The 14,268-nt window shown below is 43.6% G+C and overlaps 1 protein-coding gene across 1 annotated transcript; it reads right to left on the reverse strand.

Moving 5' to 3' along the window:
- Nucleotides 1-1,088: 1,088 nt before the first annotated feature.
- Nucleotides 1,089-3,444, reverse strand: LOC119571272 (basic salivary proline-rich protein 2-like). The gene is made up of 3 exons (XM_037918663.1): nt 3,347-3,444; nt 1,735-1,839; nt 1,089-1,542 (listed from the first exon to the last, which is right to left on the reverse strand). The coding sequence occupies exons 1-3, from the start codon at nt 3,442-3,444 to the stop codon at nt 1,089-1,091; spliced, it is 657 nt and encodes a 218-aa protein (XP_037774591.1).
- Between the last annotated feature and the right edge of the window lie 10,824 nt (nt 3,445-14,268).

Genomic DNA, 14,268 nt, shown 5'->3' on the forward strand with positions numbered 1-14,268 from the left:
CCCCCGGGGGGTTTGGAGACCTTTTGGGGGTTTTGACTTGTTTATTTCGGCTTTTTTCTGCCCAGGGATCTGTGCATTCTTTTGGGTGGCCTTTTAGCAAGATCCCTTTTTCTGGTTCTGGCTTGGCCTAAGTCCCTTAGGCCTGCCGGAGGGATGGCCTGGTTTGGGGGGGGAGGGGATCTCGTCCCGGGGGGGAAAGGTGGGGCTGTTTTTTCCCTTTCCAGCTTCTTCCCTTTAGCGCGACAGACTTGGGCAATGCCCTCTGGCGACCTCCTGCCCTTTTCCCCTCTTCACTCATCCTTCCCAAGGGTTGCCCCTCTGGACTACAGCATTTTGCAGGGTTTACATGTCCTCCTCATCGAGGAGGATGTCCCTGCTTTGGGGGACGTGTGGGCTGTTGAAAACCCTTTTTTCCTGGTTCTTTCTTACTTGTTTCATTTTGGGAACTCCCGTTTTTCGGAGATCTCTGGGTTTTAGCTGGGGGACGGCTTCCTTCCTCTAGGAGGAGGGAGGCCTTTTTACTTTTGTTTTCCCCCACCATGGTGCCCGGGGGGGGGGAACAAATCTGGTAACTTCTTACAAAACCTTTTTGGGGGCTTGAGGGCCGCCTCTTTCCTGACAGACAAGCCAGGGCCCCGGGGTGATGCCCTTGGCACAGTTGGGACATTTGCTTTTTGTGCCTTTTTTCCTCTTTGTAGGGCCCTTAATGCACCTTCGGTTTGTGTGCCTTCAAGCACTACATTTTGGGTTTGGGTGTGCAAGCCTGGTGGTGTCCTATTCTGGCACTTGAAACACCGCGGGGTGCCGTACTACTTTGGTTGTAGGGACCCCCTTACCCAATCAGGGGGAGAGGTTGGGGGTATTTCATGGGCACCAGGCTTGACTGGTTGGGTCTTCCCCTTTAACAATCGGGAAGCCTTCCCGACGTGTGGGTGTATGCGATCACCTCCACATCATACGAGACTGAGAAGCCAAATACACCCTCTGACATTTTTCCTCAGGATTCAGTGGTGAAAGGCTTTTTCCTCCCATCTTTTAGTCCTTTGTTTTTCCCGCGGAAAAAAAGGGGGCTTTATTTGGGCAGATGATCATCTCTGAAATGGCAAACCCCATTGACAACCGATTTTGCTTGGGGCTCCAATGTCCACCATTTGGGAGGCATTGTCGAAGCCTTTGGGTTTACAGGTACCTTGACTGGGGGGAAAAGCCTTGGGGGGGCCCAAATCTCCCCAGGTCGGTCTCCGGGCCCCGGTCGTTTCGGCCCCCCCTTTCGGCTTTGGGCTTGCTCTGGGGGAAAGGCTGTTTCCTGGTTCCGCTGGTGGCCCATCGGTCAGGGGGGGTCTTGGGGTACCCGTACCTTCCTGGGCCCGGGGGGCTGGGCCCGGAGGGGCCAGCACGCGGTCCACTGTTGGACAACCTGGTGGACAGACTGTTTTGCATGGTTTTTTTGGGCTTGTCACCCTCTGGGAGCAGGTGACGTGCTCCTTGCTCGGGTTTTCTTTTTCCACCCGGAGGCACAATGGCTCAGGGGGGCTCCGTGGTCTGGGCCTTGCATGATCGTCAACATTTAAATTGTCTGGGGGGTTTTTTTATTTTTTTTCCACGCCCACACCCCCCACGGGCCAACAAAGGGGGAAACTGAGGTTTGAAACAAGCTAACCCGCACGGGGTGAGAGTGGATATACGCGCCAATTAGCCCCTTTGCAAAAGGACTCAGGACAGTGTGATACCAACGCCATGACTGTTTGACCCTCCCGAGGGGGACCACCGTTGACCTGACCGGCCACAATCAGGCCGCCTGCTTGCCGGGAAAAGGGACCAAGAGGGGTGTTGCTAGCCCTAGGGTGTACTCATTCAGGCATCGCTCAAACCCCAGGGCTCCCCCTCCCCGTGCACAAGGGTGCCACGCACGGCTGCCCCTTTGGGCTCCCCAGAGGTGGAACCTCTGGGTGGGGAACCCGAGGGGATGCCCTTTTCCCCCTACAGGGCTCTTTTGGGAAACTTTTGCTCCTCCCCCAGTGAGAGGGGGGCTCTTTCACTTTTTCCAGGGAGTTTCCTTCCCTCCCTCAAAGGGCCTGTACCCTTTTTTTAAAAGAATCCCTCTTCTCTCTGAAAAAACCCAAAGCGTTTCACCTCGTGAAGAAGGGGGGGTCCGCCCCCGTTCCGTAAATTCCTTCATCCCCTGAACAGCCAAAAACAGACGTTTTCCAGTGAGGGGGAGAAGTAACTTTTTCCAGGCAATTCCTATGAGGACGGGGTTTTAAGGAGTACCCCTTCTCCTGAAAAACCCAAAGGGTGTTTCACCCAGTGAGGAAAAAGGGGGGCCTGTACCTGTTTTCCGTGGTTCCTCATCCCCCTGAAAACCAAAAAAACAGACTATTTTTCCCCGTGGGGAGAGAAGCTTTTTTACCGGTACTTCATATCACGGACGGAAATTAGGTTTTTGTCTAGCACCTTTTGGCAGAACCAGATTGAGATATTATGATAGTAAAATAAATTTCAGAGAACACTGAAAAAAACAAAATATGATTATATGATTTTTGGGAATAATTAAATTAATTTTTACAATAAGATAATAATTAGATTAAAGATAAAAATAAAGATAATGATGATAAAAAATTATAAATGACAAGATAATAATTATAAGTAATAAGATAAAATGATAAAGATATTGGAATAATAACCCAGTAAAAATTAAAATTTACAAATAAAAATAAAAAAAAAATTTATAATATGATAAATTTTGCTTTATAATGATGATAATACGCCCTGGGCATAAAGGTCACACTGTTGATTGGGAATGTTTTGACACGTTTTTGCTTCGGTCTTTTTTGCTCCACTGTTAGAAACGTGCGAAAAAGAGATGTTTACGCCAAAAAACTCGTTTTGGACAACATTCCAGCAAAATATTCCGTTGTTCTAGACGCAATTATGCAAATCGAAAATATTCTGAAAAAAAAAGTTATTCTGGCAACATTCCTCTGTACGTTCCAGAAGTTGTTCGAAAAATGCAAAAAAAAAGAAGATACAGTATTATGCATACCCCATATTATAGCCGCGCCCTAATTTGTTCGGACATTTATGTTCAGATTATTAGGTTTTTTAGGCTAATTTTTTCATTTTTTCTTGAAGAGGAGAGAATAAATCGATGGCAACTCTTTTGTAAAAACAGATTTTCCCCCAGAACCCTGCCCCCGATAAAGCATCCAAATAAAGTTGTATTTGTTTCACTCTGTCGATCTCGTTGCGCTCTGGGGTTCGCTGCAAAATTTTTCTTATTTCCCTTTTCTTTATGCAACCAAAGCCCGGGGGGAAAAGGTCTAGCAAACAGGGAAATTTTGCAAACCTTGAAGTAGCCCAAATAAAAAACGGGATAATACTCTCGTAAGAAAAAGAGGGGACCTTTACAACTGGGGTCACCTTGCCGTGGTGGGAGGGGTTCATGTTTTCATACTATTACAGTAAGGAACCCTCTAATGTCCCTCTTCAGTAGTAGAGATCTGGGGAAGTGTTCATTATTAAACTCGTTTTTAAATAGCAAATTTTTTGTTCTTTTTTTTTTCGGAGGTAAGGATAATCCGATATGCATTTTAGCCCGCCGGGCTATCCTGGGGGGAGCCTGGTCTGTGTCGACTAATCCCGACTCGCTCAGTGTGTCAGCGGGTGCAAAATCGGCAAACCGGGCCCTTTACCCGCCGTGGTGCCCGGGCCACGCAGAAACCTCCGGGCGAAAATGCAACTTTGCACCTGGGCGGGCTCAAACCCGCCGACCCCTGGGATGAGGGCCGCACTTTCCACTGTACAGCCCGGAGGCTTTACGGGGTAACTTATTACGGAGCCTTCGAATGCGCACGAGGCGCGACTTCAAAGCTTTTTTCTCAAAACGTTTTTTCACACTTCTTTTTCTTTTTCTCCCCCGTTTTTTCACCGATTTACGGGGGGGTTTTGGGTTTTAAAAAAAAAATTTTTCCCTCTAAATTAATTTTTAATCTCGTTTGTAAGAGCAAATTAGTTTTTCTTTTTTTTTTTACGGAGGAAAGGGATAAGTCCGATATGCGAATTTTAGCCTCGCCGGCTATGCCTAGGGGAGCCGGCCTGTGTCGACTAAGCTGACCGCTCACGGGCCACGGTGCTGACTGGGCTGAACCTATTCTTACCCGCCGTGGTGCCACCCACAGCAGTAACCCCCGGGGCGACAGTTGAAAACTTCTCCCCCTGGGGGGGCTCGAACCGCCGCCCCCCTGGGGAAAAGGGGCCCGAACGTTCCCCACTGACTACCGGGGGCTTTACGGGGGCAACTTTTTTAGGGACGCCTTCGAAACCGGCACAGGGGCGCGACTTCAAAGGTTTTTTTTCTCGAAACTTTTTTTTTTCACATTCTTTTTTTTTTTTTCTCCGCCGCTTTTTCCCCAAATTTACAGGGGGTTTTGGGCATTTAAAAGAAAATCTTTCTTCTAAAATCGGGTGCACAGGTTTTTTTTTTTTGGGAAAGTTAGTAGAATGGACGACGTACGAGGGGTTTTGGCTATCTTATCGATTTTTTTTGGGTTTTTTTTTTTTCTCTCAAAAATTGGGAAATTAAAAAAACGGTTGCCCCATCTTGGGTATGTATGAGATAATAAATTTTTTTTTTTAAGATCGTACTTGCATTTTTTGTGATTTTTTTTTTGCGCTTTATTTTTGTCCCCATCACAAAGAAAATTTTTCGGTACCCTTTTTATATGTACCCGAAAGAGAAAAAAAGATCGAACATAAAAAAACAGGAAGGATTGGCGGACCCACCCCCCTGCGGAAAAAGGCTGCGAAGAAAAATGGCTATAGAAATCTGTCGGGCCTATGGTTTGGGGGCATGCCCCAAAATACCTCTTTTTTCCGGGGCTTTTCAAGGCCATTTATATTTTTATTATTATTTTTAAGTTTTTATTTTATAATTATTGTTTTTGTTGCTGTTATTATTATTATCTTATTATTTTATTTTGATTGTTTTTATTATTATAATATTTTCATTATCATTATCATTTCAATCATTTTCATTGGGCATTGTCATTGTCATTGTCATTGTCTTTTCATTGTCATTTTCTTTTCATTGTCTTGTCATTTTCTTTTTTTACTATTTTAATTTTATTTTTTACTATTATAATTTTTATTATTTTCATTATTAATTATTATTTTTTTATTTTATCATTATCTCATTTCATTATTTTATGTCATTATCATATTTTTTTATATTATTATCCTTTTATCAGTCATTATAAAAATATCACTTTGTTATTTTCATTAAAAGAAACCCAAAAAAAAAAAAAATAAAAAATTTAAGAAAGAAGTCATAAATAACAACAAGATGAACCGAAAATAAAACGGTAATGAAAATAATAATAAATACGATGACAAAAAATACTGTCCTTTATAATAAAAAAAAAAAAAAATGTAGAAAAAGAAATAACGGGGAAAGTCGAAAGTTGAAAAAAATCTAATTTAAAAAAAATAATTTTGTCATCTTTTTTATATTATATGATTATTATTTTTCTTTTTCTTTTTATTATTGTTTTAAAATTTTTATATTTTATATTGAAAACATTGTTACATGATCGTTATCATTTTTGTTCCCTTTCTTTTTACTGTCCTTTTATTTTTTTTCACGCTAGTGGGTTTTTGTCTCTGTGCGATTTTGTTTGATTTTTTAAAATTATCGCGCGTAAACAGTAGGTCTTAGGGGGAAATACCTTGTTAACAAAATATTAAAATTTTTAAAACTTTAAAAATTTCAAAAATACTTACAAAACATAAAAAAATTTAAAAAATCAAAAAATAAATTATCTCAAAGTGCAAAAAATGATTGCATAAACATTATGTAATTTTTTTATTAAAAATATTAGTCTCCCAAAGGAAATAAAATAAGACCCTCTATGCCCAAAATTTTCCCCCCAATACTTTTTTCAGTTATATGGGGAAAATACTACGTCTTGGTCTGGAATGTTGCACATCTTTCCACTACATGTGCACTTAATTCTCTTGGCCCCTTCACAAGTGCTTCATTTTTAGCCATCTTTGGGCCCATAGTCGTCTTGGCCCCCGATTTTTAGTCTTGTTAATACAACTTCCACTTTTGGGTTGGGAGGGAGTAGTTCCCCAAACGCCAAGGTCATTTTAAATGTCTCGCGTTTGTTTCTGGGGGTATGCCTCCATTTTCCCACATTTATCAAAAGACAACTTTGATGCGGGCGTGGGTTGTGGAAGGGGAAACGACATCAAAGGCTGACAGCGTGCCTTTGGCAGCGCTGCTCAGCTCGCTCATTCCCACGATCCCAACATGCGGGGCACCCAACATAGAGTTTTTTTTCTTTTGCATCAGTGCAACCAAATTTGAATCTCCCTCACTAGGGATGTGATGTTTTTAAGTTTTGATTGTTTGCAAGGCACTACAGAGTCACAATATTCAAAACGAAGGGTTTCAAGTCTCAACATCTTACTGCTGAAAGGATGGCAGTAACTCTGCGTAAAGATCGAGGTGCTAGAAAAAGACTGCCAGATGCATTTTCCTTCTGCTCACTCTGAAAAAACCCGCCATTTACAGATTTCAAATTTGAAAAATTTGCTCTGACCCCGTATTTGAAAGTGCGAAAAAATTTCTCTGGGACTTCTGCTTCGGATCCCCCCCTTTCCCAATTCCGACTAAATCCGCTGATTTGATTGTCCAAGGGGGAAAATTTGGAAAAATTTCCCCAACGCCGAACCTTAGAGTTTTTAAATTAAAATTTTCCACAAGCCTCTTTCCCCCTACCTAGGTCGGCTATCCCAAGGGGTTAAAAACCAAATTTTGGATGTAGGAGATCTAACCCTTTGTAGTCTGGTAGAAAACAGATTCATGTTTTCCGGTGTAAGAAAGAGGGGTTCTCCACTCTCAGCAACAGGGATCCACAGGTGAAGACCTAAACCCCCATACAGATTCTGAGAGCTTCATTATGAACCAGTCAAAACACCCGTGGGAACTTTGGATTCGATAAATAAGCTTCACCCAACAAGCTTACACAAATAAGCCTGGGTAAAGCCGCAAAAGCGTTGGGGGGGGTCGCACCCCAAATAGATGTAAAAAGAACCCGCAAAATACTAATGCTTTTGTACCTTTATTTTAAAACGTTTGATTGAGGCACCCAGATCTTAATCAAAAAAACCCCAAGTCTTCACCTCTTGGACAAATTTCAGGGGGTTTGCTCCTAATAGGGGGAAGGAGGAAATTTTCCTCTTTTTGTGGAAATGTTAGCCAGGGTCTTGCTTGGGGAAAATTTAAACCCCATATTGTTGTCCACTGTAACCTTTTTACGAGCCTGCATGTGTCCTTGCACTCCTGGTTTCCTCCGAGCATACATGTAAAGTCATCCACTACTTTTACATGGACAAACTTGGAACAACCTTTAAAATGTCATTTAAGCAATGGCAAACAGGTCACATTTAAGACCTCCCTTGGGACCCCTTCCACTGATTTTCCCAGGAGAAAACTTTTTCCCACCCGAATTTTAAAATTTTCTGTTAGAAAGGAATTTTTTGTATAAGGTAGGTAAGCCCCCTTTTAAACCAAGTCATAAAACTTTTTGAGTATGCATGCTTCAAGGGTATCAAAGCCTTTCAAGGTAAAAAGAAGACTGCAACAGTGACGTCGCTGTGCGAAAAATTCTGTTAGCTTTTCCACCTTACAGTGCTCGTGGTCGATCTAAATTTCAAAACCCTATTTATGGGTCGCCGTTTTTTTTTTCTAGCCCTGAAACCTGAATTTTCCCATTTTTCTCCATCAGCTTGCAGTCCCCTGGTGAGGGAAAGGGTTTAAAATTTTCCTGTGTGGAAGCATCCTTCCCGGGTTTTAGGGACAGGAATGATTAAGACTTTTCCATGTGAGGCCTGACCCCCCCTAAATCCTATTAAATAGGTCCAAAAAGATTTTGGGGACTCTTGGCAGTGAAAATTCATTTGCTATGAATCGTCACTTCTGGGCATTTACGGCGGGGCGCAGCGGGCCATCTCTTGCGAAAAAATGGCAAGTTGTAGGAAGTTCTGCTGAGCCTTAAAGGAACGACACGGGGTGTCGTTCCTTCACCCCAAGAGTGGAGAACCCAGGTAAGAGCTCCAGAGGGATCTCTCCCATTTTTAGCTAGCTCATTAGAAAACTTTTTTTTTATCTTGAGATTACCATCTTCAAAGCAGGGGTGACATGAGTGCCTTTCCACGATTTAGCACCTGTCCCATCCCCATGCAAAGGGGGCCCCGAGAATCAGGAGACATCTGTCTCCAGAGCCGTCTGGCCCCCTTTAGCATTCCCCTGGCTTGGCTCGGGTTTTTTTAGAAAATGGTAAAGGGGTTAAAATCGGGGGGCGTCGTTTCAACGGCCTTAATGCAGCTTTTTTTGCTCTGACAGCTTTTTGGCTTTCATAAACCACCTGGACCGAGTCGGGGTAATCCCCCTTTTTTTTTTGGGAAGGGATGCTTCTGCTGCAAGGTGAATTCGTGAGTAAGGAAACACATCTTGAACACACTAAAAACACTCACAGCCACAATACTGCATTTGTTTAAAAAAGATTCCAGCCCCGCATGTTAAATCGCCATCTCTGCATCCTTTGGCTGGAATCCATTCACCCCTCCAAATATTAAAAATGGTCGTTTCATGAAGTTTCCATAACCCCCAAGTGAAATTCATCTGTGAATCAGGTGAGACTTTGCAGGTCTAATTGGAGAATGCCCCCAGTTTGAAGGAAATGTGTGGAGTGTCACGTTAAATAAACTGCATCTACTTTTAGGAAAAGGCTCCAAGGCCCTTTCCCTCGGGGTTGCACAATTTCCCCCCAAAGGGGTGATGCGACCATTGAAATCTCCCAGAGTAGAAAAGGATGGCAACTGCTCAAGTAATTTTTCCAAATCATTAAAGTTTTGATTAAATGGGGGAGGGAGAAGATGCAAATGTAAGGCGTGTAAGCTATTCCACAGCTTCACCTGCAGTGTTGTCTCAGGGGAGGCCGGAAGGGAAAATCCTACGTACATACTGCTATCCTCCCGAGGGCCCTTGTCAAAAGTCCATAATGGGGTTGAATTTTTGGGAAACCCTCAGGGAAATGGTGTTTTTCCCCGGGCCAAATCTTTGTAAGCTTACCAAACTGGGTTATTGAAGCTATCAATGTTTAATTCTTCCCATTTGCATGAATTTTCCCCCACAGTTTCCCTTTTTAGGGGATCCCGTTCTTTAAAATATTTTTTCTAAGGGTTTTTCAGAACTGTGGTCAAGTTTTCCCCACACCTTTTGGGTGTCCCTTTTTCCGGGTCTTTGGGGGGGGTCTTTAGGGGTGTTTTCCCCTGGGAAATAGTTTTTCCCCGGCTTCCTTTTGACAGGCTCAGGATTTTTTTGCCGGGCAGAACGGACCTGACCTTTTCTTCGGGGGTTCTGCCAGCAGCAGAGGCCCCTGTGGATTGGGGCAGCTGGAGCTGTCACCGTTTTAGACCCCCGGAGCCCTTCCTGACGGGTCCAAAGCCCCCCTTGAAATTCTTTAGAACGACCAAGATTCCTTTTCTGGCAAGGGCAAACCCGAGCCTTTGCTTCGGGGCATTCTGCCCAGCAGCGGGGGCCCCCGGGGGTAGGTGGCAGCTGGGGTGTCACCATTTAGGCCCCTGGAGCCCACCTATGGCTCCCAAAGACTTACTTTGGGGGGAGGAGTCTTCAAAAGACCCCTCACCCCACTCCGTTTCTGGGGAATTTAACCCCAAAGGGGTTCAGCAATTGGGGGGTGAGGTTTTAAAGAAATGCCCGAGGGGGGGTAAGAAGTTTGGAGGGCAAGGATTGGTGGGGAAGGAGGGTGAGCCAGAACCGAAGCAAAGGATTTTCCTGTTGTCAAACACACGGGCACTTGTTGCCTCTGGAAAAAAAACTTTTTCCCCTTTCTCCTTATTATCATCTTTTTTTCTCAAATTTTTTTACCTTTTACACTGCTTTGAAGAACTTTATGGGTTCTTTGCAGTGGTAACAGCATATTGGGCCTGGCAGTTGTCTCTTCTTTATGACCGTCGTACCCCAAATTTACACATATTTTTGTTTTTCCATTTTTCCCTTAAAAAAGGCAAATTGGCCCATGCCCCTAACCCCGGCAGTGGGAAAACCGCATGGGTTGGCACTTGGCTTTACCTTTAGGTGGTACCATGCAACTTAAGATTCTGGAAGGACCCGTATTAAAAATTTGAAGGGAGCTGGGGTAGACTGTTCCAAAACCCTCACTTTCTCTTAAAACGTTTTTACTGCCACTACATTAAAATTCTCTGTCCTTAACATTTCTTTCAAATACCTCATAGGTCCGGGAAAAAACAATTTTCCCTTTCACTGATTTAGGGGTTTTTGAGGAGAACATGAACTTGAGCCCCAGGGGGGGTTTTATGCCACTCAACGGGCCTCTCATCTGGTGACGAAAACCCCAAATATCAGGTACCCTCTTGCTGTGGGGGGAGCGGGATCACGTTTACAACCCAAAAAATTTTCCCATGTATTCAAAAAAATCAAAATCCCCGATTGAACACCCCATGGCTTTATATAGGTACTTATATATGAAAAATTCTCATATTTTTCCCGGGAAAATTTCCTTGTGGATTTTGGGGGGACTTTTTTCCTTTTTTACCTGGTTTGGGGAAACCCCGGGAAACCTTACGTCCCCTTCTTGCCCTTTGGAACTGAAAGGCTCCAAATGCAACATTGTGTTCCAAGGGGAAAGCGGGGATTGCGTAGTCACAGGGGGAGGCTAGATCTTTGTAAATTTGTATACTCAACAAAATTTGATTCTTCATTTCCTCACCCCCCACCCACCCTGGAGCCACAGGGGAAGTAAGTTGGGCTCAAAATTCCCAACCCACAGGGGGATGAGGAAATATAGACCACTATTCAGTACTTTTCATTCAGGGGCCATGCGCTACGACTGAAAGGGGCTGCCCCCTGGCCATATTTGCCACCCTTGCTTGCCGGGCCCCGACAAACCCCCGCTAACCAGAAAAAAAGGACCCAAAAAGGGTGTTTTCTATGCAGGGGGCACGTGCAGCACGCTCAACCCAGGACTCCCGTTCCTGGGAATACGGGATGCCCGACGGCAAAAACACGTGGGGGATCTCCCCGGGCCAAGTGGAAGAACCCGGGGGGGGTACACCCTCCCCTCTAGGCCTTGGGCCCAGGGGAACCATTTTTCTCATCCCTCACTGGTACCCCCATTGGGTAGCCTCTGGTCCGGGCCCCCAAATTGGGACCCCAGCCCCCCACCGCGGCGCCGTGCGAAACAGGGGTTTAAAATGAAAAAAGACCCGGGCTTGGGGAAAATGAAGGGACCCGGCAAACGATTAACTGGCTGCGAGCGGACGGGAAAAAAGCAGGAGAGACTGAGTGGCTGCGGTCCTGTGAAAACCCGGTGTGCCCCTTTTGACCAAAATAACTTTTTGTTTCCCTGTTATAGCGTATCGTGCAGTTAAACTGGTTTCCCCCGTATTTGGCCATAGAAAAAGGGAGGGTAAATAACTTGTGGAATAAAAGGAAAGCTGTCTCGGTGTTATTTCGTGCCTGCCTCGCACTTGGCGTTTCCCCCTGGGGTGTTCTGGGACGCTGTGTGCTCGGTGCCTCTTGGAGCTGTTCAGTGTCACGCCCCTGTGGATAGCAGCCGTTGCCTACCTGTGTTTTGGTGGCAGGAACGAGGGGGTGGGCGAAACCCATTTTTATTTATATAATAATAATTTTAATATTTTATTATTATCATTCTATGTATCTTACTTAGCTTTCGTTCTCATCACCATCCTCTAATATTACATCATCATCATCATATTCATCTTTATCATTACACATCATTTTCATCTTTTTCTCCTCCACCTAATCATCCTCTATTACCATCATAAATTCATCATCATCATCATCATCTCAATCATCAACACATATCATCATATCATCATATCATCAAATAATATCATCATATCATATCATCATCATCATCTATCATCCCTCCACTAATATCCTCATTATTATTATCATCATGATCATCATGATGATGATGATGATATCATCATATCATCATCATAACATCCGATGATATAATAAAAATATAATAATATATAAAATTATTTTTATTATGACAAAATAATATAATAATAATAAAAATTTAATAATAATAATATAATATAATAATAATATATATAATAAACAATATAGGATGCTCTACGTCTGAAAAAATCAGAGATATATAAATGAAAATAATATAATAAGATAATGGTAGTGATAGTAAAAATAATGATAATAAAATGAAATATGATGATAAAAATAATGATAAAAATTGATAATGATATAAAGTCTCATCCATGAAGTAAAAGCACATAACTCTAGACATAGAATGAACCCAGTTATGCCGTAAAAGCAAGCCATGTAAAGAAATTTATGATGATGATGATGATGATACAAAAAAAGTAATAATAATAATATTAAAAAAAAACAAAAATAAAAATAATGATAAAGATAAGGTAATTTAACAAAATATGAAAAAAACGACGAAATGTTTAAATGATATAAAAAATATGAAAATAACAATAATCGTGTCCTTTTGAAATGCAAAAAAGATTTTGAAAGGCAATGGTTAATGGTTAATGGTTAAAAGCAAGAAAAAATGTGCGACCAAGGCATGTAGCACAAGAAATGTTTTGGGAAGGGGGGTTGAGTAGTGATTAGTTTCAAAGGGGGAAAGGGGAATTTGGGTGGTGAAAGGTTAGGGTCGGGTGGGTAAGGAGTTAATTAGAAAGGTATGTATACTTTTGGGAAAAGAATAGGTTTTTAAAAGCAAAAAGTTGGGATTCTAAAAGGATGTCGATAGGTTGGGGGTCGGTGAAGGAGGATGATGGGAAGAGAGGTAGGGGTTGTTTCAAAACGGGGGCACGTAATGGATGTGTGGGTTAAAGGGGGAACTTTACAAAGGGGAAAAAGGAAGATAGGATAACGTGCAAGGAATTGGTTTGAAAGGGAGGTGGACAAAAGGGTTTTTTTCTGATTGATAAAGGAGGGAAAAATATAATTGGGGTTTGGTTTGGGAGGTGTGTTAAAAAGGCCCTTTTAAAGGCCAATAAGGATTTAAAAAGGGGAAAATATGACGAAGGTCAGGTCTGTGGGAGCGGAAACCGCAATTTTCCAAATAAAAGGATATTTTATACTTTCCCGATTTGAGGGGGGAAGCGCTAGAGGGGGGGAAAAAGGACTGAGGGGCGGAGGGGAGAGGGGGGGGAGTTTTTTTTTACTAGGGGGGGTATTAGGAGGGGGAGGTCGAGGAAGGGGGTACTTGGAATAGGGTTCACGTGTGTATCCAGGAGGGGGGGGAAAGGGATAGAGGGGGTGGTGGGGGGGATAATTGGCGGGGGTTTGGGGGCGGGGGGGGGGGGGTTTTGGGGGGGGTAGGAGTTGGGTTGGGGGGAATCTTTGAGGAGGAGGATATCAGCAGTTCTTGGGGGGAGGGCGGGGGTTGTAAAATTTTTGGGGTTTTAGTGTCAGTTTTTATTAGGTAAATTTGAAATTTTTTAAGGTTTTTTTCTTTGAGTTTTTTTGGGATTTTTTTGGAAAATAGGATTCTTGTGAGGGGGGGGGGAAGGGCTGATTCTCAAGCAAAGGAGTAAAGGAAAGGGGGAGGTGTTTTGGGGGAGGGAAGGGGGTGGAACGTTTTTTTGTCTGTTACGGGGGCAGGAGGGGGAAGGGGAAGGGTTGGGGTTTTTGGTGGTGATTGAGATTCTGTAGAGATTGGAGGTCTGGATTTTTGGATGGCAAAGAGTTTGACGGGGAAGGTAGGAGTAGAAGGGGGGTTTAGATGTAGGGGGGGTGGGTTTTGGGGATTGTAGAAGGGCAGTATTTTGGGTAAGGGTAAAAGAGAAACCACGTCGCGGCTTCTTTCTGGCTTCACTAGTGTGAGCCAAATTTGAATCTGAGAGTTGCTCCCCGACTCAATTTTTAGGGGGGACAACCCCCCCATAAAAAAATTATGGGGCCCCCACAGTTGGCACATGTGCGGATTGGCAGGGCAGTTAGATCGGGTATGGCCAGGTTGGGCACATGTGGGGTCTGGCTGGGAACGGCAATGTTTGGGTGGGGGGCCCAGACCCAACAATTTTGGCACGACGTGGGGGAGGTTGGGATGGACGCAGGGAGGGTTCTCCTCCTAATAGACGTTTAAAAGGGAAATAGTTAGGAAGGTAATTTGGGTATGTTAGTGGGTTTTTTTTCGTTACCTCTGGGGGAATGGG

The sequence above is a fragment of the Penaeus monodon genome, unplaced genomic scaffold (genome assembly GCF_015228065.2).
Source record: "Penaeus monodon isolate SGIC_2016 unplaced genomic scaffold, NSTDA_Pmon_1 PmonScaffold_5711, whole genome shotgun sequence".
Classification (NCBI taxonomy): Eukaryota; Metazoa; Arthropoda; class Malacostraca; order Decapoda; family Penaeidae; genus Penaeus; species Penaeus monodon.